The 24,190-nt window shown below is 47.9% G+C and overlaps 1 protein-coding gene across 2 annotated transcripts in view; it reads left to right on the top strand.

Annotated features, from left to right (window-relative positions):
* Window positions 1-24,190, top strand: part of LOC143372339 (uncharacterized) — a 120,424-nt gene that overhangs the window by 10,670 nt on the left and 85,564 nt on the right. For both annotated transcript variants that reach the window (XM_076818446.1, XM_076818448.1), the window contains exon 17: window positions 12,056-12,201. In XM_076818446.1, coding sequence (XP_076674561.1) covers window positions 12,056-12,201 — 146 coding nt within the window. The remainder of the gene's footprint in view (window positions 1-12,055; window positions 12,202-24,190) is intronic.

The raw sequence follows: 24,190 nt of genomic DNA, 5'->3' as shown, positions 1-24,190 counted from the left end.
CGAAACAGTGATGAGAACCGAAATAATCTTGAAACAGTTACAAGTGAAAATTAATTGATAAAACCGATGTATAACCGTTACGGAAGCGATATAATATCGGTTCTGTAGAACCGTAAAAAATCGATACAGCCAGAAATTTCGGTTGCTTATAACAGTTATTTAGAACATCGGTTCTTCATAACTGTTTCAGTCAGAACCGATATATAACAGTTTGAAACAGTTATTCTCGGAACCGTTTCAACCCCTGCTTAGGACTTAATTTCCACGGAGTTGGAGGCGACCGATTCAATCGTTCCGCGGGTCGTTCAGAAATCGTGCTCGGCGTCGCATCGACACGGTGGCTCTCTGTCTCGTTAGCAAGCCTCTCGGCGGCACGAGATCATAGCTAGCTGGATCCTCGCGGGCTAGCCTGGGACTTTTCAATTTAACGCGTAGTTCCGCGCGCATAATTGGTTTCCGCGATCAGGAAGCGAGAAAGGGTGAGTGCAGCGATGGGTGGAGCGGGAAGGGTTGTCAGTTCGGCTGGCTGGAATATACTTACGATCTATAATTGGAATTGGTAGCGAACTGGTGCCATTGGCTAGGTAGTTGTTACCGCGCGCGATACGTGCCTGGCATAGACTTCTTTCATGGGGAGAAAGAGCGAGAGAGAGAGAGAGAGATAAGGGAGGGGAAAGAAGAGAAAAGAAGCAACGCGAGGGTAGAAGGGCGAAGGCATTGCAGTTAGACTTCTTCTGGGCTGTCTTACGGGTGTTGCTGTGTTGCGTTGTTGCTGCGAGTGTGCCGTAATGGATTTGGCTCATTACTGGCCGAGCATCGTCCCGTGCTCCCTTGAGTTATACGCCCTCAAGGACGATTCGCGATGCAACATGCCCTTTCTCGAACTGTTCCCTCCGCGCCGAGATACAGCCCCGACCCCCGTCATATCGCCGGGCCGCATTTATCATTAAGCCTGATGCGTCTTTATCCGTCGCGTTAGAACGCTGAAGATATTAAGTGGACGGCTGCGACGGGCGGACAGTCTCTCGACCGTTCGGTAAATTTATGGCCGGAGCGAGTCGCGAGCCGGCCGAACGAAATCTCGCGGCGTGCCGGTAGGCATCTTTTAATACCCCGCTCGATTCCTTGCCCCCGCCGATAGCGCTCGAACCTAGACGCAGCGTGTTAACAAGCTTGCGTCCGGAGACGAAGCTCTGTGACCGAGACGGGGTCCCTTGGCAATTTTCGAATAACCGTCGACGCGCATAATGACGCGGTAATTAAACCCATAAATCGGTGGCCCGAGGAGGGGCGGAGGGAGGGCTCGTCGTTTCGTAACACTTGCAAGAGAAGAAGCCGGTAGCCTCTTTTATACGGCGATCATTGGTGCAGAAAGGGAGGCGGAAACAGTGGACGAGGGGGGGTAAGGAGCGAAAGAAGGAAAGAGGCAGAACAACGTCACATATACAGATGCAGAAAGTTAAGTAGTACGAGTGTAAGATACGCTATAAGGCCGCGGACGCCAACACACATGGATTCTGATGGTCGTTTACCTGCGGGGCCCTCGTGTGACGACCCCGCCCGCTTCAAGGACACCCTTGGACACCGCAGCCTCGGACCAGAACCCAAGCATCTTCAACGACCGACTGCACGTATGCATCCTGCCATGACTATCTGGATTCCTGTTGCCTGTCGATAGGCTACGATAGCCGTTTCAAGCTCCACACTCGACTGATGAACCTGTGACGAATCTTCGCGCGATCTTCCCTCCGCATCCCCTTATTCGTGGTTTTTTTTTTCCTTTCTCTTTTTCTTTTACAACCTAGGGACAGGTGGCGTCTACGAATTTATTTTCTCGTCCTGTGCGTTTCGGAAAGAGGAAGTAAAAGAGTTGACGCTCGGTTGATGTCGACGAGTCTCCTTTCTGCTCGTAGGAGTTGGGAGTTTCGTTACTCTCTCCATTGTCGAGTAAGAGATTAGGGTGTTGCGTTCAAAAAGGGGAAAATAGAACAGGACCGGAGGTATATAATAAAAAGTATTCGAAACTAACCATGCCTGAAGCCTTGATTTATCGCCCCGCGTTCAGGACTCCAGAAACTAATTATGATAAATTTCCGGACCCTGAACCCTTCCGAGGATTAGGAGACACTGATCCTTTTTAGTCAAAAGAATTCGCCGGGAGTGCTCGGACCCCTCGAGCTCGCCTTCCTCTGCTTTCGCCAAAATAGAATGCGCATTTTGATAGAACGGCGTCATTCCCCTTTCCTAGACAGCCCTGCTCGCCGAATCCATAATGGATGTCGATGCTCCTTAGTCCCTGAAGGGAATATTTGTCTTGCCTTAATTGAAAAATCCCTCTTCCACTCTGTAGGGAGAAGCCTCTTAAACCCGAGCGGCTATTTTCGCCCAGAGATGTGTCGGGCTATCTTCTCCGCGGATATTTATTCCTCGAGCTAACAAAGTAATATTAACAGCTTCTAGATTAATATTAACATTAACGACGCTAGAATATAGTCCCTACCGCGAACAAAAATACTCGCGGTGCGTTCGAACCCGTCGCTACTTGCGCCAAATAATGCCCAGCTCTGTGCACGCGAGTTATCGTCCAAGGAAAGTGTCTGCACAGGACGACAGGTCGCCGAAGTCGTTTCCATCTCCGACTCTGACATAGAAACCTTGGCGCAGGCTCCTTTCCAATTCGTCCAACTTTTTTCTCCTCCAGCCGCGTTCATTTGTTTCCTACGCCGGTCCCAGGGCTCGAGTTACCTGTTGTGCACCGTTCGGCTCGTCCAGAGGTGTCTTTGGCGAAGCGGGGCCCCACTCTATCACCGGTTCTTGACGTACTGGATAATGCACTCGGTAGTAATAATGCCTGCTCTTAACTCTGATTTATGGCGGTCAATAAAGAGATCATCCATAATACCGTGGGCTGCTTATTAAGTCCGCTGCCCCGTGGCCGTTGATGTGTTTACGAACTCTGTTTGCTCGTTCAGGCTCCCGTTCGCCTCTCGCTCCACCCTCGCCGAATCCCCGAACTCCACTTTTCCAACGTGTATCTGCTTTCTGGTTCACGCACGGTATCGTTGCAACCCAGGGGCCCCGGGGTTCCCTGGTAGCGAAGCAACGCATTGATCGGACCTTGGGGCAGACCATTCTCGAGTGCGTCCACTTTTAACCCCGCGATCTCGGTTCTTAACTTCGGATAGAAATTGCACGAGCGCCGGCGGGAAATGTTGCGCAGGTGAAGAAGGCTATTTTTCGTGGTTGTTTGAAGTAGAGAAACCCGAGAGTGGGATTGTTGAGGTAAGAAGTAGCGACTATTGATTTCTGGAAATTGATAAAATTGTAGTTGGCCTCTCGAAGGGAGGGATTCGATTGGATGTAAGGCTGGCCTTAAGGGGTAACTGTCTGCTTGATGTATCAATCGAGGAGCACCCATACCGAGTCCGTGGCTCATGATAACGAGCCTCCGGGGCTTGACACCTTATTACAGACCTCATGGATCTCCTCGAGTTGATGACAAGATAGATTTGGACGTAATGTGCGTGATTCGGAACGGACTTCCTACTATTTCCAACTACTTTCAATCCATCGGCTTGATGTTACGCGGCTGTGGGCGGGAGTGGTTGAGCTAACGGTATTCTCGAAATATCAATTTTTCCTTCGCTCTGCTTTGATACCATCACCTGTGGTCGGTGTATCTTAGGCTTAGACTTTCGGACCTCGGAAATGGATTTCATATCGTACAATGTTCCTTAAAATTTTAAGCAAACTTTAATTCGAATGCTCGAGGGATCTTAAGTAGAATGTGGCGTCACTAGACAACGATTGTTGGGTGCAAGAAGGGACTCAGTGTCACAAGTTAGTTTTGAGAAAAGTATCTCTAAACATTACAAAGTCAGATATTTTTTATACATAGCGAAGTTGTTGTGGAACTGTCTATAATATTTTAAAATTTTATATGTCTCCTTTGCAGTTGCATTATTAAAATCGGAATTCTGTAATAAATTAATCAGTGAAATTATTTTTAATTATAGCCCCCTCTCAGGCCCTGACTTAAATATTAATACAAAACAATATTGTTATTTTAGCATTACTTTTTATTTACTTAATATTTGAAAAAATATAGGATATTGAAAAAATATGGTCATAAAAATAGTCATAGATCGTGTTATGTAGAGTTTGAGGTATCTTTCGCTTAGATACGAGTTTTGCACAAAATTTGCCATAGCTATGTCAATTTTAACGACACGGCAATGAAATTTAGAGGGTATATGTAGAAAAGAATGTGGAATCTAATTATGGCCTTTATGCAAAAAGTGCCCGAGTATCCCGAGGCCGTGCTTGCATCCACCAGTACAATTTTCTTTCAACTATAGTGCTTAGCATTCAATAACATACCTACACTTTTGAACATAAAGAGAGAGAGTAGATCTACTTTCCATAATCTCTCTAAAATTTCAAAGCACGCAAACTCGATCATAGTCACTTCTCTCACGTACGCCACATCGATGTCCCGCGCTCTGAGTAATCGTCGCCCTATCAAAATATCATCTAAAGCACCCAGCTCGGGTTGAAGGAAACGAGGACCGTGCAAAAAGCCGCGTTAAAGCGAACACTGTGCCTCTCTCAGCCACGCGTCGCGCTGTACCTTTTCACAGTGCAAAGTAGCGCGTGTGACGCGAATGCACGCGAAGATAAAACCACCATAGAAGGCATAAATTGAATGATGAGACACTTACGGCGCCCGATACGCAGGGTCTTATCCCTTACTCGCGATTTCAATACCGTCCCCGCGTCCATTCTTCACTGCCCGGCTATTATCCCCGCTATCCTCGCCAAGGATCTACGCTGACGGTTAATCTCGATCCGCGTAAAGTTCTTAATTAGAGCGAGTCGCTTGTCGCCGATATCAATTTACACGGTCTGTGATTAGTCGCGATTGATTGGACGGGCCGAAAGCATCGCGGTATCGGGCATCCCATTAGAGATCGTTATCTCGACGGGCGCCCACATGGCGAAACGGGAACACGCTCGTCGATTTAATAATGGGAACAATATCGACGATAACGACGGCGATAAAGACGGTGCGCGCCCGATCGATGTCGTCCGCGGTGGCGACCGAGTCATTTAGATCATGTAATCGAGATAAAATCCAGTCGCGCCATATATATCTGTCACGGGAGGGTGGGTTGGCTTCGATAGCCAATTAATCTTCTCGTGTAATCACGCCGCATCGATCGATCACCCATCGCGGGCGCTGGTGACGATGGGACATCGAGGAAAGTGAAGGTAACTCTGGTTTCGAAGCAGCTTGCACCAGCGTCTAAAGTTTAGAGTCTATACTCTCGTCCTTGCCACCAGAGTGCTGTATCCCCATGATAGAATCCTACGAATTCCCCTGACAGTACAAAGCTGCCCCCAAACTTCGCCAGTGGCGACCCAGGAACCACTTGCCCCTTTGACAAGACGAGAATCCTCTCCGAGAAGAATCGCGAGGGCTCGCGAATTACCGCGATGAATCCCGGAGCGGGCTCGCCGAGTGGAAGGAAAGAGATAGAGCCTTGGAAGGTGAGGCCCCGGCAGAGGCTGAGGAAGAAGGGGAATTGCACTTTAGGGCATAACGGCATAGCGCGAGGGAAACGGCCCCGGACGGTGGTAGAGGAGAGCGTGACGGCTTCACCTTCGCGAGCTTTCTTCGGGTCGGAGGCTTGCGCTCGATGCTGCAGAGCCCCCCTTCGGCCCCGCTGTTGTCCCATCGACGTCGGGCCAGGCTCTATGACTAACAAGTTTGCACTTTAGCGCATAACGGGGCATTCCGCCGTGTTCCATAGATCATGGTCCATGACCCGCGGATTGCGTGGGCCGGGCACCATAACCATTCCTCCGCGATGCAGCGACGGCGTGGCCGCCTCGGTACCACGAGCATTAAGTTTCCAGCTTCTTCGTCTTCGTTCCACCCCCCCTCCGCCGTCTTCTATCTTCTCCGTCACGCGCAGCCGGGGCTTCCCCCATCGCCATGCCAGACCGACTTCGCCGCTTTTGATCCTCGGATAATCGCGCTAACGGTCCATCCACGAACTTTCCTCTGCCCGGCCGCCGAGTGCCTCTTCGCGTTAATCGATCCCGCGGGTCTTCGCGATACTTCGCGTTCATTTCAATTTGAAAGTGCTGTTCTCGGTACCTTTTGGGGAGTTTGCAGTAATTTGCTAGTAATTCCCCGATCCTTCGAACTGCTAGTGGGTATTCAAGATCGTTAGCTTGGAACTTCGCGCGCCAGGGACACTCAAGTTTATCGATAGGAGAATGCACTAAATCGTGCGCTGTCTCTCATTGCCAAGTTCTCATCAGGAAATCAGCTGAGCGCGGCAAAAAGTGCTTGTACGGGGTTTGAGGTCAGGATGCCACCGTTAACGAGGACCTGCTTGCGTCATTGGCACTCAGCAAGTCGAACTACCTAGTCCTCGGTCATTCCCATTCTCCCCAAGCAGACTTTGACCCATTACACCTCGCTCCTGAGGAGTACAGTAGCTCGCGGGCGTTCAGTAGCTTCAATATTCAAGTATCGTGTAATCCACGTCACTGGTGTAACTTCCTTGTACAACGGATCACCGTGGCAGTGATTTTAGAAAGCAGCGACAAGCTATCAGAGCAATAGATTCACTCTTAAACCTCTTCTGAAACATCCGAGACCACTCTCCGTAGACGCGAATTAACGCCTCGGCGTCGTTACTTCATTAATACGAAGCGAAGCGAAGGACATCGCGATATCCTGCTATCCGTACGCTTCCTTCACCCGGGGAAAGTAAATCCTACGCCCCGTGGACGTGCCGGGCAGCCGAGGGGTCTTATCGCGGACAGCAGCTCGAGAGTGCCAATCGCGACACCTCGGACGGATCCCCATTGCGCCTCGTATCTTCCAGAACTAATAGAATTGCGAGGCAAGCCCATAAAACTGGGATACTCGTGTCGGTCCCGTCCGTGACCGACAGTTTGACTGTCGCGGGAATGGGCTTGCCATTCGCGGCGAATGCGCCCCGAAGTGGTCGTTGACGATCGAATGGCGTCTCGAACGCGAAAGGAGCGCTCATTTATCGCGACTGGGTACGGTTCAACGATGGCCACCTTATTAGCTGGCGTATCTCCCTCGCGACGTATGGTAATCGTGTCTTCAGCGCCCGTCGAGGCGCACCTACTCGATATGCTAGTTCCATAGACGAACCATAGTCTGGTTTCAAGACCTGATGAACTCTGAGAAGATCAGTGAGTTGTGAGCTTGAGAGGGGGAATAGGGAAATATTTTCAGCGTAAGAGTTACCTTCGAGGGTAGCCTAATTTCAGGATAAAATAGAAAGTTCGCTTCTGTCGTCCTAGACGAAACCAAAGATCAAATATCGACCCCCAAAAGTTTTCACTCGCCGGTTCACCAAGACCCAGACCTCTAGCAAAGGGATTCTCGTCCATTACCCGGCGAACGAGGAGCAGCCCGACAAAAGCGCTTCGTAATGAACGGCCCCTACACGCGCGATGAAGAACACCGTCCGGTGTTAATAATTACAGCATGTTTACAGCCTAGTCAGTGGAAAAGCAGAGTAGAGGGTTGCACGCAAACGCGCCCGGGGCGTCTTTAAGTAGCGAGAACAAGCAGCCGGCGCGCCGCGTACCGCTATGCACGCCTGCGTAATTACAACTTGTGGAGGTGCACGGTTGCGTAGAAGCTGCCTTCCAAGTACGTTGAAAATCGAGGGGCAGTCAGTGGTCAGCAGTCATAGTCGACGATAAAATCGATCGAAGTAGAGGATAAAATCGATCGAAGCCGACGGGAAGATCCCGAGAAAGCGATGAAGGACGCGTGCCTTCCATCTGTAACGAAGTAACGAGACGCCGCGCAGTGTTCCTCGGGAGTCGCTGTGAGAAACAGCGAAGAGGACGTTACCACCTCGTGAATTTGCCACCTTGTAACCGATTCAACGAAGTTATCACCGCGGAGGCCCGCAGATGCGTAATTGGATCCCCCAAAGGATTCTCATCGAAGCGACTCGATGCTGAAATAAATTAGGGAGCTGACGAGGCGAGGGATCTCGCGATCCCGCTCCAGCCTTCGTGAAATTGGAATATCGCCAGCATAGGCGCGGATCCTTAATAAAGAAGCGAGCTTTACGGCACGAGCCCAAGTGAACTTCCTTTTCGCTCGTTCGCGGCAAGATACTCCTCGTCCCGTGACTAACTCGTGAACGTTTCCCCACGTTCGTTGTCATTTTTAAGGGAGACTCGAAGGTTTTTGTTCGCCGTGGGCCTCGAATTGAGCACAGACAGATACGCGAGGCGTCCTAGGCGCACTTCAAGTGCGCAGAGGCAGGTTTTAATGACTCGCGCAATGACATAGTAGCGTACCTACGTTTCCGCCGTTCAAACCGCTCTTGTCGAATGAATCTTCGTTACGCGTACTTCCTGGCAAGCCTCTTCACCGCCTTCGATGAGAGTTAAATTGCCTGACATTAATGCTGGCTTCGAATGAGGGATATTATAATTACGAGAGTGTTGACGGTTTTATTATCCGTAAAATACCGAGGGCTATCATCGCCGTAACAACGAATATTAATGAAACTGCTAAGTAATTACAATAGTTAGGGTAACGAAGAACCGCGGGGTCTTGCGGTTCGGACGTTCCCTCGCAATTAACATTGCTCGTCGTTGAAATTTCATTAGCATCTGTTTTGCAGACTTTGACATTCCCTATTCTAAAATAACAGTGCTCGTAAAGACCTTGAAGGGTTGTTATATGTTCTTGGTTATTGCAGAAGCAAGATCCCATTTCCCGTGGAAGTAATTAAGTAGCCGAATGATACGCGATATACCTGCCACTAAAGCGTCAGTGAAGCCCTATCGAATAGGGTGCACAAGAGGCGTATATAAATCAATCCCCGTATCGATTTCTGCGAGTATTCTCGGGGCAGGCGGTCGGCCTGAGAGACAGGTCGTGTCAGGAATTCGCCAGATCGCGCACCCAGGGGAGGTCGACCGAGACGTCGGATATATCCACGAAGGCGCCACGAAGGAGGGAACGAGGTTGTGGGAAAGATAGCGCCTGGCTACGTGAGATCCCGCCGCTGTTTCTACCGCTGTGTTTACGAGGATGCCTGCTTAGTAGGTCTCGCGGGAGCACCGGCGTTCCCCTTTATCATTCGAATTCACCGGAGCGAGATTAACGCTGCCTTAGAGATGATCAGTTGCATGCCTCGCATCGCCGTTTAATTCCTCTCCCCTCGCGTGACTATCCACTCGCGCCTGGCACAGGCCGCGTCGAAAACCGCCGAGCCCCCAGTGCTCTCGCTTCGTTTCTTTCCATTGGACTTGGCGCTGCACTCCCCGGTATGCTAATTCAAAGGCCCGGCGTGATTTTTCAGGCTGAACGTGAATTCAAACCCTTCTCGTTCTTTGCACGCCGCCAGCCAAGCCCCGGGAACTTGTGATTCGTTTAGTCGAGCAGTAGTAAGATCGACGATTTCGCCTACACTGTGGATATGTAATTCTGATCCACTTCAGTTTCCCATTCACGTTTCATCGATCCTCGCCATAAAATACAGATCAGCAAAGCACTCTGGATGAAGCAGAGGAAATAGGCCGCGCAGCACGCAGCTTAAGGGAACCATCTGAAATCTGTTGCTCAGTTACGCAGGCCATTGCACAGTGGGGAAGTTTTGCGATTTTATGGCCAAAAATACAGAAATGAAAATTTTTAATTTTACAAATTTAATACAAATGTCAATTGAAAAACTATATCCATTGTCGTGGTCAAAACCTCGAAACTTATTTTTAATATATAAAATTCGGCACTTTTACGTTCTAATATATGAGAAACTAAATTATCCGAGAAACAGCACTAACAAAAATTACGAACGATAATGATTTTTTTATTATTTACATTTATACACTTTTTTCTTTGTCAGAGCATGCCTCTGACAAAGAAAAGCAGGGCATAGCAGAAGGGTTATCGCTTCTGACGACAAACAAACATACATAATACAAACAATCAAACAGAGGATCCAAGCTGAATAAAATCGTATAAAAAAGAATAAAAAGATTTGTAATATATAACATGTGGACCAGTCTCGGCCACAGTTATGTCGTATGTTAGACAAGACACACTAGATCGTGATTAAAAAAATGCAAATTAACAATTAATAATTGCATTTAAAGAATCAAGATAGTCCAACGTAAAATAGAAATAAAAATCATTGCAGGATATTATGGGATTGATAACTATTTTATTATTGAAAATTGATTCTTATATGAAAAGGTTATTTATAAAAAACTACTTTAAAAATTGTATAAATTACGTATTAAAAACTGAAACATAATTATTTTGAGGACAAAAAGGTATCTTACGCACCACCAGGAATTGAATCCATGCCTTGAAATTATTTTCAGATCTTTGGATAACACGATATAAGTGTTTGAAGCAACTTGAAAATCTGGTTTAATTCTTTGCGATCGGTCTAACCTCAGATGAACATAAACATTTGCGAGTCTATACGAGCTTCGTATTAAAACAATTAACAGTAAAATTGATGGCATCTGACACTCATATTAGTTCTTCAATTGACATTTGCATTTATTTTGTCGAATTGAAAAATTTATTTTTGCGGTTTCGGCCATAAAATCGCGAAATTTCCCCACTGCGCATTGGTCCAATTAAGCGAGGATCTTGACCGTCAAGCTGCGCATCTACTTACGACCGGTGTGTCTCGTAATATCGGGCGTATCGGTTAATTAGTTGGGTTTACGAAGTTCCCGTGCAGGGTGCCGTTAGCGGCGAAATACATTTTCCGCTGCCGGAAAACCGGCCAGATGGTTAATTAAATCGGGCGTTCGCTCGTCCCCGGCGACGGTGCACGTGGTTGTACGCGGATATTTTCGCTCGTCGCGCCTCTTATCGCGGAATTCGCAAATAAATAATTGGATACTCTAATTAAAGTGGGCTGATTCTGCCGTTGGCATTCGTTACCGCGGGCCGGGGACGCGACTGCCTGGAATTTATTAGGCTCGTCGATCGGAGGTGAACGATGGCGTTATTGGGCGGAACCCTGATAAGTTAGGGAGCCGACGATAAGGCGAGTAATGGCTAATTACTGGAACACGGGCTGCGCCGGGGAGGTGTCCCCCGCGATACACGATATTTTAAAAGCGCGAGCAATTATGGCTAGTGATTAGCAAGGGGGGGACTGCTTCGCGTGGGTGTGACTCGAGATAAGGTGGTTCCAGAGTTTCGAATGGGGCAAGTGCCTCTTCTTCTCGCGAACGTGATGGAGAAGAGAAGGACGAAGGCACGAACGTGCTCTTGATAAATCGTAACGTCTGATATATCTCGAACCGGAAATGGCGAGAACGAGCGGTGAGAATCTTTACGATGGCCACTGGAAGGGGATCAAAAGAACCGACAATAGTGGGTTCGTCTTTTCGGGGAGATTAAGCTCGAGACTGGTTCTTGTACGTTAGTAGTAAGGACTGGAGGTGGTGATGGTTATTAGGCGCTGGTATTTTTTTAAATGGTCAGATTTAGAGTCGAAGATTTATGGATTAGAAGGGGATAGAGAATAAGAATGGAGAAGGACAATGCAAATTAAATAATGTAAATTAAAAGATTAGGAATATCCTCAGCCCTCGTGAAATTGTTAGAACACGATGTCAGGAATATCCCAACAGGCTTCCGCAGAGGGTTGATTACTAGCAACGCATGAATCCTGTAAGACGCGCAAGATTTGTTTGCCCGCGATCATTTTAAACTGGGCAAGCTAGAGGTCGATGTCCTTGCCAGACCAAAATCCTTGAAATATGTACGATCCTGGCGAGTGAGTGATGCGCGGCATGGCTCGCTTTTCACTTATTCATTCTCCCTTCCCATCGCAGTCAATCGTCTGTCGGTCGTGACAGAGTTAGCGGCGCTATTTTAGAGACCGAACGAGCAGTGTACCGAGTCGTTCCACGTCGTTACTCTATTCTCTTCACTTTTAACCACGAAAGATAACGCAAGCCCTGCCATCTGATAAAACGAACGCTCGAAACTTTGTCGCAGAATGGAGACCTTCCAAGAAGCTGGCGTTCAGATGTTGAAAGAGTTCAGGGCGCTTCTCCAGCACTCGCCACTGCCTCTTCCCGGGACACGGCTCCTTCAGCTTCTGGCCCTCAACATGTTCGCCATCGAGTCGACGCAGCTGAAGGGTAAGTCACCATCCAATACTCATTCTTATACTTTTTGAAAATTCTTGGTCATCGTTCGCAGCACAGTAAACAACAAACTATTAGGTCGGTGCTAAAGTTTTATTAAACCACTGTGCCTCAAGCTAACGGAGTCCTGGTGGGCTTTCCTACTATCCACCCCCGCTTTAATTCATAATAATAATAATAATAATAAAGTTTTATTAACCAAAGCCTTTATTAAAAGTATAAATATGCTACAAATTTTTGTAATCCTAGTATTTTCCACATCTTCCGACTTTTCCGATGAAAGCATCAGTAGGTGTACTAGATAAAGGCATTTCCGTACACCTAACAGTGAGCCTGCGAACTTTTGCACCGACCTAATATAATACCACAAAATGTTCCCATTTCCACTACAAATTTACAAGAAACTAAGGGTATTAATGATATTATTCTAAAGTGGTCCATGGCGAAAAAAAGATTTCACGAATGAAAGTTTGCTTCCACCCGCGCGATGATTCGCGATTATCATAAACCTTTACAATACCCCGTGCCACATCATCCGTGCCGCGCAACGTTCGCCCGCGTGGTATCGCGGCTTAACGTTGGTCCCAGGAGCGCGCACCTGTTTCGATATTATGGCGAAACGGTTCCCCCCCAAAGCGGTTAGCCCTTCGGCCCCGGCTGCACCGTCGTCAATTATCGATGGATAGGAAAGATTCTCGCGGTAAGAGGCGATCGGAGACGAAGAAAAACGGCGCGGCGGCCGCGAACGGTCGCGCGCTCGCTCGCGAGCCGTGGCGGCCGCGGCGATAGATCGATAAAAGGCCCAGGCATCGTGTGCGTTTCGAGCGGACACCGCGGTGGAAGGAGACGAAGAAAGTTGTTACGACAACGTTGTAACCGGCACTTTAGATCGAATCTCTTTCACGGCCACGGCCGTCTCGTTATTTAATGTTACTACGCGGCCCTCGCTCCTCCGCGTCCAGCCTTTATTGTTTCACGTCGTTCTGTCGGCGCTGGCACCGCGAACGGCCGCAATAAATCAGAATAACGACCACGCCTGCTGCCAAAAGCCATTCGAATTCAATCCAACGTATCGTCCGCGGGGATCTGCTCGTTTCCAGACGCAGAAACCCGGCGGATACAAACTGCCCGGTCGCGTCCACCGCTCGCCTGACAGATCCTCGTCGATTTATTCACGAGGAACTTGCCTCCTTTGCAGTTCCTCTGCTACTCCGCCGCGTTACCGCCCTTTTATATTCGCTGATTCTATGCTTTGGGCTTTCCGAAGGCTTATTCCTGCTGGGATCTCTTTTGGGGGTTGAATTTCCTCTTAAGGGGACCCTGCGGTCAACACGCTCGCAAAATAGCTGATTTTTATCAACTTTTTACAAGAAGAAGTTATTACGTATCTTAAAAAATGTTTTTGGTTTTTATTAATTTACTCGTTGGGGTACAAAAAAATTTAATAATAAGAGTAAAGGCGAGGCTGCAGTGACAACACTGTTGGGAAGCCTAACCGTGAAACTAAAATAGAGACAAACACAAACAAACGTAAGAAATGTTAAAAATCGATCACCAACGATTCCTCTTTATCAATCGAGCGTAGAGAAGCGCGCGGAGAGCGAAGCACGCGATCAGTCGTGGCTTCTTAAGTGAAATCAGTAGAACAGACGTATATATCCGCCAACCGTGATATTTTCAATCTTCGTCCGTTTCTTTGCGCATCCTGCAATTTCGCGTGAGTTTAAGCAGATTACCCGTACGCACAGGCAACTTTTGCCTAATGCTCTTCCCCTGAGTCATCGTCTACCGTGACTCAACAACGGTCTCGGACGAGCCTTGGGGAAAAAGCAGCAGGGCGTCCCGGGTTTTTGCAGGTGCGTGCAGGTGCTAGCCCCATATAATTATCGCTAATTCCTATACGAGAGCGAAACACTGGCCGAGGACTTGCTTCTCCTCTCCAGGACGGGATCCGCACTGAGTCATCAGCGGCAGCAGACTCTTGCTGCTCTATTTCCAATGTAAAACTGTCTGCGCGGATCCTTTGCACCTGCTACGACGCTCCTTTCCTCCGGGTTAGAGCGATTTAACTGCGCCGTTTAACTCGCTTCCCCGCAGATCCTTCGCTAATCGCGAGCAATTACGTTTGGGGGAGGGTTGCGGGCACCCCGACGACGAATTCTTCTTGTCCCACGTAATCCTCTTAATACCAATCGCAAACAGCGAGGTGCCAAGTGAGAAAGTGAGTCTTTAGGTAGCAAGAATGCCTTCGCTTAGCTTTGCAGATTTACTTATATCGATAGTCGTATTTAGAGGTACACGGTGCGCAAGTTCAGCCCTCTGTCCTGCTGAAAGCAGCGGATACCTCTAAACCGTATCTAATTCATGCCGTATCGTTAATATTTTTCTCGGCGTGCGCGGTTGGTATAGTACGGTTAGCTCTAATCAGCAGGACGATCTCACTCCCGCTAACGAACCAGTTTACTCCGCCCTTCGCGGTACGCTTTAATTATCCAGCACCAGGCTGATCGAGCGTTCGGGATACTTCCTGATCGTTCCTCCCGATAGGGGAACGATCGAGAGTGGTCGGCCGAGCACCACGCGACAGCCCCCCAACACTTGACCAACGCATAACCTTATCCGCGACACAGTGATGACCGGCTATCAGGCACAGCCAGTAATTGAAATCGTAAACACCGCTGGTAATGGCCCATTGAGCTTATGCATCCACGTCGACACCGTCTGCGGTCGATGTCGTGGCACGTCACCGGCTCGCCTTCATCATCCTTTAAACCGCGGGCCACGTATGTCTCTGCGGTTTCCTCTATCGATTATCAATCGCGCCTTCTTCTTCGCCGAGGCTCCACCGCAGCTGGGCAATTCTCCTATTCCCGCACGTGGCTGCATGGTTAGGTTTTGGGTGGAATACAGGTGATCCGAGAAACGGGGAAGCTTCTTACGCCGACTTTCACTAGACCGAGTGTAACAATTACCAGTAGATAGACGTTTCGAGCCTCCGCGCTGAGACTTAAACAGTATCCAGACGCGCGAAGCATAACGAAAGAAGGACGTGTAGGGTGCAGCGCGTTACGAAGAAATAAGAGGAGTGTTAAGTGAAAGAGCGCGTTATATTCACGGCGGTACTTTTCGATGGCTCTAATCCCTTACCGAGGTCTCGGGCATTGGACGATCCCGACTCTCCCTCTTGGCGCGTGTAATTTATTTCGCGTTTTCTTCCCTCTCCCTCGCTCTGCCCTTCTCTTTCTCTCTCACCCTGGAAGCGTCGAGTCATCCTTGAGACATCCATCAGATCCACTTTGTCGACGATCGAATTGAAAGCACTCGAGCCGCCGGCTAGTGGTAGCCGAAGATATTGCACACGGGGCAAGATAATCCACGTCCTGCTGGCTACTTGACGATGAAGAGATTCCTCCGCGGAAAGGGTAAACGACCTTCCTCACCATCCATGGCCGCGGATACACGTCTCGAACCACGGGTTCGGTTCTTACCAATCAACCCGAGGATCCGAGAAACCAGCGGCAGATTACAGGATAGGGGCAGCCCCTAGATTTGTAGCCTGCGATCCTCGATTCGTCTTTTGATTCCGCGTCGAACAACGGCCCAGGCTCTACTTTGTCTAATGGCGCGGTTTCACGCGGCCATTTTCCACCGATACGTAATTCGCGGATGCGCTCCCTGCAAAGCTTATCAGCCAGAATTTATGGGGCTGTTATTCCTGAGGAATCATCGTGCCGAGCTTTTACGATCCCCGGTAGACGTAGCAAGTATCTTCTATTCGAGACCCGTTCTGCCTGGCGAATTAGTGGAAAATTACACGAGTCCCGAGACACTTGATGTGCCAGTAACAGCGGTATTTTTGGTCGATAAAGACTGGTTCTACTCGCGTTTGAACGAGAGAAGGACTTATTTTTATTATTATTATTACGTGTTTATTACTCATAGGAAATAAATGCTGTAATACATATAGGATCAGTAACTGTAAAAGTAAATAACTAGAGTAAAGGCGAGGCTGCAGTAGGAATACTGTTGACAAGCCCAACATTTTGTACCTGAAACTAAGAACTAAAGTAAAGCTAGAACTAAAGTTACCTAAACACAGTTAACGTAAACAGTACTTTCGATTTAGGATGTGAATAATATCCAGTGACTCGATCCACCCTGCTGTTTTAACTCGACGTTATTAAAGCTGCGCCTGAAACAACTCCAAGGGTGTAATTGTAGCACGAATTCACGATATTCCATGGAAAATCATCCACCTCATCGAACCGTTCGCAACCATTCGCGTTATTCCCCACCTTCTCTGTGCCTCGAGAGGAAATCTGTTCCCGTTTCTCGTCGTCGGTCGAGCATGTATCAGTGCTTTGCGCAAGTTACCGAAGCACCCGTAACTAACGCGCGCGCCCTTTGCACCTCGCCGTCTCCTTGCATCGCCCTGTGCCTCTTCCTCCGCTGTCATTCGGCCAGGGGCACCTTGCGCCCGTCCCTCGAAATACCAGCTGGTAATCGGATCCTCAAAGCGGACAACTTGACCGGTCGAAAAAGAAGCGTTCCCTCGCGGGACCAAAACGTGATCGCGAGTGAAATTCAATCGTGGCGCAGCCTGTTCTCGTTTCGAGAGGACGACCCTCGTCAGTCGAACAGAGGAGGTGGAACAGAAGAAAAAAAAGGAAAATCGCGAGCTGGGATCGATATCGCGTGGACTTGGATTCGAAACGAACGAGGTGGGTAGGGGTTCCGTTTGAATGGAGGAGATAAAATAAAAGGAATGATCCGAGTCCACGTGGATGCTCGTCTAATTACATCTAACTGTACAGCGGATATCAGACGAGTATTATTTGCGATAATAGGATAGACAGAGCCGGCTAATTCCCTCGTCATTTTGTAGGTAATTCCCTCTCAACCCCCTCCTCGTTATCTTCATCATATTCTTATTCCCGTCCCTCGAGCGTGGAGATCCACCGCGGGCTTCCTGCGCCGCAACTTTATTCTCATGTATCCGAGGGATTGGAGGTCCCTTCCGATTGACTGATAGAAACAGAGGAAGATGCTGCGAAGACAGGGAGGCGCGGGCGGGCGGGCGGGCGTTTGCAGGAAGGCGAATTCAGTTATTCAATTACTGTTTCGGTGCCGAGTACCGTACATTCGCGGCGGAGGATGTGTTTTCCTTGGATCCGCGCACTCCGGCTGCTTGGAGGAGGAAGTTGGAGAGTGTTTAGAGGGTAATGGAAGGGAACGGCTTTACGGGGTCGTACATCCTCCACGGAGTCCTTTTAATTAACTATCAGGGGCACGAAGGTATATTTCCTTTTCCTCTCCTTTGTGTCTATGTAGAATACTTATTACCTCCTCATTCGTACGTTCTACTCTTGATATGGTTTTGGATCACCATTGGGAGGCCGAAAGTTCAAGCTGTATTCTCAAAATTTCCATTAAGGGGGTATACCCGTTTGAACCCTCGGAAAATGTGTACATTTTGTGGATTTTTTTACAAGTCAACGGCTTAGTGAAGATTTCCCGTTTTTTTACTATCTTTGCATAGTATTATGAACTACTTAAAAAAAAAGTTTCAGTTATAAAACTATCGTTTTTCGGAAGTTATGCATACATATCCGAAGTCCGACCTAATAATCGGTACCTATACTTGAACGGCTCCCTTGTGCACCGCGCATCTAACGGGGAGAACTGAAAACCACGCACTCCGCAATTACAATCTTTGAAAGCTGAAAAGATGAGTCCTCCGGTATCCTTCGCGGAGAGAGTCTGAAAGCAAAAGCTGCGACGGTGGAGGACCAAGGACCTCGCCCAAAAAAGAGGCCAGCCTTCCTCGGGGGTTCGGTTGGAGGCCGATGGAGGAGCCGTGCAAGGGCGTCGCGGTCCATTAATAACCGCGACAGCGGGCCCCGTGACTTACTCCTGAGTGAAATTCGCAAATTACGCCGCTCGGAATCACTTACTCGCCGGGGAGGGTGCGTATTAAGCGGCGACGATGTTCCCCACGGCGCGAAGGTGCAGCCTCGGAGATGCACGCGCGTGAGGTACGGACGCGACCGCGGGGCAGCGCAGAGATCCGTACACCGCCGAAGCAAATGTCCCTAATGTCTATAATCTCGGATCATCTGCATCCAGACTGCGGCGGGAGGAGAGCCCCGGATAGCCCTCCTCGCGCGCACCTCGGCTTTGACGTCGGCCCATGCTGTTATTCGACGCAACGTTCAACTAACCTAAGTACAGGTAACACTGGCGCTCTCTCTTTTCGCTTTTTCCCCCCGAAGTGCGCCACGCATCTGCGTCAGAGGTGGACGCCGAGAAGGCGCGCTTGCCTGAAAACGTTTCGTGGCTAACCGCACCGCATCGCTGTTATTAAATCGCCTCCATTGTTTTTACCTCTGCTCCGTCACGGTCGCTCCCGTTTTCATCGGGGATGCGCCGAACTCTCCGGCGATCGCTGCGCGTCCTGCTCGCGCCGAGCACGTTTTTCTCCCGGCTGAGTCGTTGAACAGGGCTTCCTGTGGGGAGCGTAAAAAATGGGGTCAGGGAGTCGCGTTGAAATAGGTGGCTGGAGGAACAGGATCGAACCTTCTTCGAAGGTTTATAAATTTTTCTGTTTAACGCACCTGGGAGTTCTCTCTACACATCCTAAGATGAATGTCCTAATTTCTCATGCCTCCATTTCTGCTCATTTCGTATTTTTCTTATTATTATAAGCGTCACGTTTGTACTACAATTGCAACAAAATAAATCTAAATTATTTGAACATTTACGCGAGTGTTGCACGAGCTTGGGGTTAATCAAAGTGCAGCATAAGCAAGGAGAAACTTTTAAAATCAGAGACTCATGATTTTTCGACCGCGAAGTTGGTTGTGCTAGGAACATTGTCGCTATTGCTATTCGATAATTGGGCAGAACATAGTTTTTGCAGCAAAAGTTCTTATTCGATAACAAAAACAGATACGGTATTGTGCTCTGGGTGTAGATTTTTTACTATTCTTGATTATTTTAACTAGAAAACAGGTGATTAGGTTTAGGGTCAAGTGAATCACCGTCGTGCCCGAATTTCTACTCACCGAAATTTTAGCAACGTAACATCACAATTCAATATATGCTGTAACCTCTATTTCTATCCGAAGGCATTTTATTTTTTGTTTATCATTATTCAAGTTTTAATGTTGTGTTATAAAGCATCTCCATAAAAGATGTAACTTATTTTAATCTGAAAAGGCAACAAAATATGTGAGCACAAATTAGTACAAATGGTGAGTAGAAATACGTGCATCGCTATTTTTCGCGAGCAGAAATACGGACATTTAAAGCATTATATTTAATTACAAATTACTAGTAGTTAAACATCTCGAAATATCTTTCTTAAATAGTTTTCGACTGGTTGATTTATTATTAAAGAATTAATCAATTACTCTGCAAATTTTCATCACAAACAAATTTTTTACACCTTCTTTCCGACGAGTAGCCTCTTAAATGAGCAGAAATTGGGAGATTCACCTTGTGCATTTCTCTCTTGAACTTATCTGAATCGTCATTGGTGTCTCGCAAAGTTTAAAATGTTTCCAAGTAGCCTTCGCAATTGAATCGAAATTAAAAGCAAATAGCGTCAGAATGTTTGCACGATCGGTATCCACAGGCAACTCCCCAAAAAATCCTCAACCTCCATCGCGACCAGGCGGATCTGAGACGAGCCTCGAATTCCGTGGATCCGCCGAGTTTTTCAGCGAAATTTCGTTCACGAACGTCGTCCCTTGTTTCTTGATTCCGCGGGGGCCGCGTTGCGCGTCGAACCGTGCTTTATATGCCGGGCGGAAGCGTAACGTCGGGCACGGTAAGATTGAAAGCCGTTCGAACGCTCGGCCCGCTTGCTCGCGCTCGGAAATTTCGCCGTGGCGTACCCTTCTCACGTAGCCCCCTCAAAAAGTCGGAAACGCCGTATTACCGTGCGGCGAGATTTTTTGCTCGCCCGGCCGCGGAAAGTCCGTGCGATGATAGCGAGGCGCGGAGGGCAGCTTTTGGGGCCGCAATACCGAATGAACGTTACGGGTTCCGGCCCCCGTGGCTCGGATGAACGGCCGTTGGCCGCCGAAGATCACGCTTGGGCCCTCCGCGAGATCTCTCGCAAAAAAAAGGAACGTGTCTCCTATATGCTGCTCACGTACGCGAGTCCCAAGTTATATTACCGATCGCAGCGGAGGGCCACCGAGGCGAATCGGTTCCCAGAAAGCCCCGCGCGTCCGAGGCCTCGTTGGCGTAAATTATCGAAAAGTACAGCCCACGAAAATCCACTGGTCGGCGCGCGCGAGCGGCCGCGCGTACTCCGCTCGAAATTGCCCCTCTAAAACACGAGAATTATTGCCGCCCGCCTCGCCCCGTCCCTGTCGAACAACCATCCCCCTGGGCCCCGTGCCGTTTCGCGCGGGTCCGTCTCGCGCGGCGCTCCCACACCCGCCGCGTACCGAACGTGGATCCTGGCTTACCGCAATTTCGTCTCGCGACACACCTCGCTGAGCAAACGAAAACGGAGGAGCCGGCGAGATTTAATCCTTTGGTTGTATGGTAAAAAGTGCGGGGCTTGGGCGGCGTGGCAGTTCCGAGGGAATAATACGTCCGATTCCGAGTGATTTAGGTGGCTGCGGTGGATTTTGCGAAGGGAATTTAGAATTGTGCTGGAATTAATTCAGAGTTGTAAATTTTGCTGAATGGAAATGTCCCTCGATGATCTTCTCAAAGTAGGAGATTTGGTAGAGGCTCTCGCCTGCGTTTCTCGAGTGCATTTCCCAGCTTCTCCCTCGTTCGTTCTCTCCTGTTCGTTCGGAGTGTCCAGACCCGCGCGTTGTCCATCTATACGCGTGACCGTCCGCATGATTGCGGTACAGTGACCTTTGAACTTCGCATCCGCCCAGACGGGGCTACATCCGAATATTATCGCGTCATTAGAAGGGATGCGAGTCCTGCTGGATCACCGACAGATTAAATTAATCCATTCTGTCTCTCGGTACCGTTGCCCATTATCCATCTTTCAACCTGACGCTCGCAATGCGGCGGTGTGCAATCGAACAATGCGTCAATCGTCGTTAAAATTTGTTCACTCTCCAATACTATCTATACTTGTTAAATCTCTCGTGGAAAGGTAGAAAAGAAAAGAAAAATGGGCGAATTGTAAAAATGTTTAGATTCAAGTGATTCTGAGTAAATCTTAAAAGAAATAGCACACTAGCTGCCGAAAGTTTCCTCAATTTTGTATTCCGAAGTTTCGAAGGGACACCGAGTACCTCCGCGTGACGAAGTGTCGTTGAAGTAGTTGGAATCTCTTCACTTCTCCGAGGACATGTATCTCCGGATGCACCGTCGCGACTGAAAGGCCTGGAAGATCGTATCAAAGTGTTGTACGGGGTCACGAGCAGGTTTTCGCAGATAACGAGAGGGAATTTCGCAAGGGACAGTCTCTGCGACACTTTGCGTGGCGAAACGCTTCTGCGAGGGTCATTAACACCTTTGTGGCGGGGCTTAAATGAATCTGAAGCTCGCGGGTACAAAAGTGGAGGACGTTTCACGCGGAGAAAAGAATAGGCTTTCGAGATTCACCGTGGATAAGGTTTTAAGCGAACAAATTGGTGGCAGGAGTCTGTATTCTCCTCATTAAATTGATTTATGTGTTTAATTATTCTTTACTCGTTTTGTCGCTTCAGACTCGTCGGCATTTAGTGAGTTAGTCCATTGAGAAACTTTGCAGAATCTTTCAAATAATTCTGATCACTGAATGCCAGTTAAGGGGTTACCCACCAGCAGGAGGTAGAAAAAGAATCGATTCTTTGGTAATTTATTTCAGAAAGTACATGCATATTTTTATGCAATGGTTTTTGTATTCAATTGAAGGACACTTTAACAGGTTATTATATTATGTTTTGGTATAAAAATATTTAGTTATTGCAAAATTACAACTGATTTCCCTGAAGCTGTTTTTAGACCGGTGACCACGATTTCTCCAAAACCGCTTCACCAATCTTTCTGAAACTTTGTAGGTTTCTTTTAGACATTCAAATCTTTAATCGAAGCATTTGTTTTTCCAATGCATAGTTTTTATTTTATGGATGAAAAATGAGTGTTTTTTCTACGAAAGTCGATCATTTCACTTTAAACACCTGCCATTTTGTCCCAGATTAATATTTTATAAAACGGAACGATTAACGACTAGATAAACTATTGCACTAACTAAATCTTCTTCGTTTTTTTTATTTGAGATAACCCAATTCCGAATAATGTTGGTCACCGCAAAATATGTATCTAAAAACAGCTTCCAGGAAATGAGTTGTAATTGTGCAATAACTAAATATTTTTATACCAAAACATAATATAATAACCTGTTAAAGTGTCATTCATCTAAATACAAAAGCCATTGCATACAAATATGCATGTACTTTCTGAAATAAATTCCCAAAGATTCCACTCTTTTTCTACCTTCTAACGGTAGGTAACCCCTTAAGCTAAATTCAATATATATTACATATACATTACCAGATTTCAAGTAGGTATATACATTAGAGTAATTCTATCTATCTTCCATCCTATGAATAATATATGACGCTGTGGATAAATTAGCGTTCGATATATCGGTGGCAAAGTAGGAAGAGCGAAGCAAACCGTGGCACGCGATAAATTCTGACGGCCATGGACGGTGTCAAGCCGTTGATGGTGATTTTTGCTGCTGGCTGGTAGCGATTCCGAGAAGATGTCAGCCTTGGCAAGGCCGCTAAAAACCGACTCCAGCTTCTTTCGCGGATTCTTGCCGCGGATGGGACTGCAGGCGATAACGCCAGGACGATTCGCGTCGCGTTGGTGCGCGAAGGATGCTCCAAACGCGATCCTTTGCCCCGGTTTTTGCGATTCCATTTCCCGCGAATAATTCGCGGTTGGCAAGGGACAATTAGGGTGGCGTTTAGTGCCCTCCACCGTGGAAGAAACGCAGAGGAAACGCACCGGCTACTTTCATATGCCTGGGCACACACTTCTGATCCACCCGAGGGCGAAGTGGTTGTTAAATTAATCGCTCTTCCTATGATCATCCTGCGTGCTCCATTCAATTCGAAGACATCGGCGTTTAATCCAATTACTCGATTATTCTAAGAAGAGACTCCTAGGTGGATGCTACTTTCTTGCATCGCTGTTAATTATGTATGCATACTCGATGCTCTAATTCAACGTGAAAGCTATCTCTGTCCGCGATATTCATAGCAACTTTGAATTATTACGTAGCAAGAAGTTCCGCGAAGCTTTCAATCATCCTATCGAGTGAATCAGTGTTTCCTCTCAGTTCTCTAGAGCGTGGTACGGTAGTATCCTATTTTCAATCCCTCTGCGTTACAATTTTTACACCGTTGATTATCGATTACCAGTAGCGGAGTTAACACGGGCCCCTGACCAAAAGACTCTGCCATCTTCCATAAAACAATTTCATATGATATTATCCAAACACTATATTTTTTTGTTTCCCATAATTTCCATGCCAAACGTGCTTAAATTTCTTTGTAATTCCGTTACGTATACAGAGTGTCCCAGAACGTTCATCACCCGGGCCTTTTTCCTTAAATCCGCCACCGTGGATTGCCAATTAATATCCCAGATGTTTTTCAATTAAACCCTCCTCACTCTAAGCAATCTACCACCAAAAAGTCTCCTCTAGATCCCAGCTTATCACGTTTCAGAGAAACCTGACCCCCTCCTGCTCCTCTCCTGCCCCCGTTATTTATCCGACTTACCTCGTGTTTCCATCGGTTTCCACTTCTCCGAAGTGGATGCGACCTGGCGGAGGATGAAAAACACCGTCCTGTACCGTCACGGTATAGTAGTCAGCCTCCGCTCGAGATCACGTAATCCGTTGTGTGTTGTACGGGGCGCCGTGCCTAATGCAGTGACATTCGTCATTTTCCCACTCGCCGTTCCCCGGGGCCCTGTTCCCACAGGCGGCGCGCTACCCACACCA

Source organism: Andrena cerasifolii, chromosome 8 (assembly GCF_050908995.1).
Source record: "Andrena cerasifolii isolate SP2316 chromosome 8, iyAndCera1_principal, whole genome shotgun sequence".
Taxonomy (NCBI): Eukaryota; Metazoa; Arthropoda; class Insecta; order Hymenoptera; family Andrenidae; genus Andrena; species Andrena cerasifolii.
Note: the sequence above shows the minus strand (reverse complement) of the source record. Positions and strands in the feature narration are given on the sequence as shown.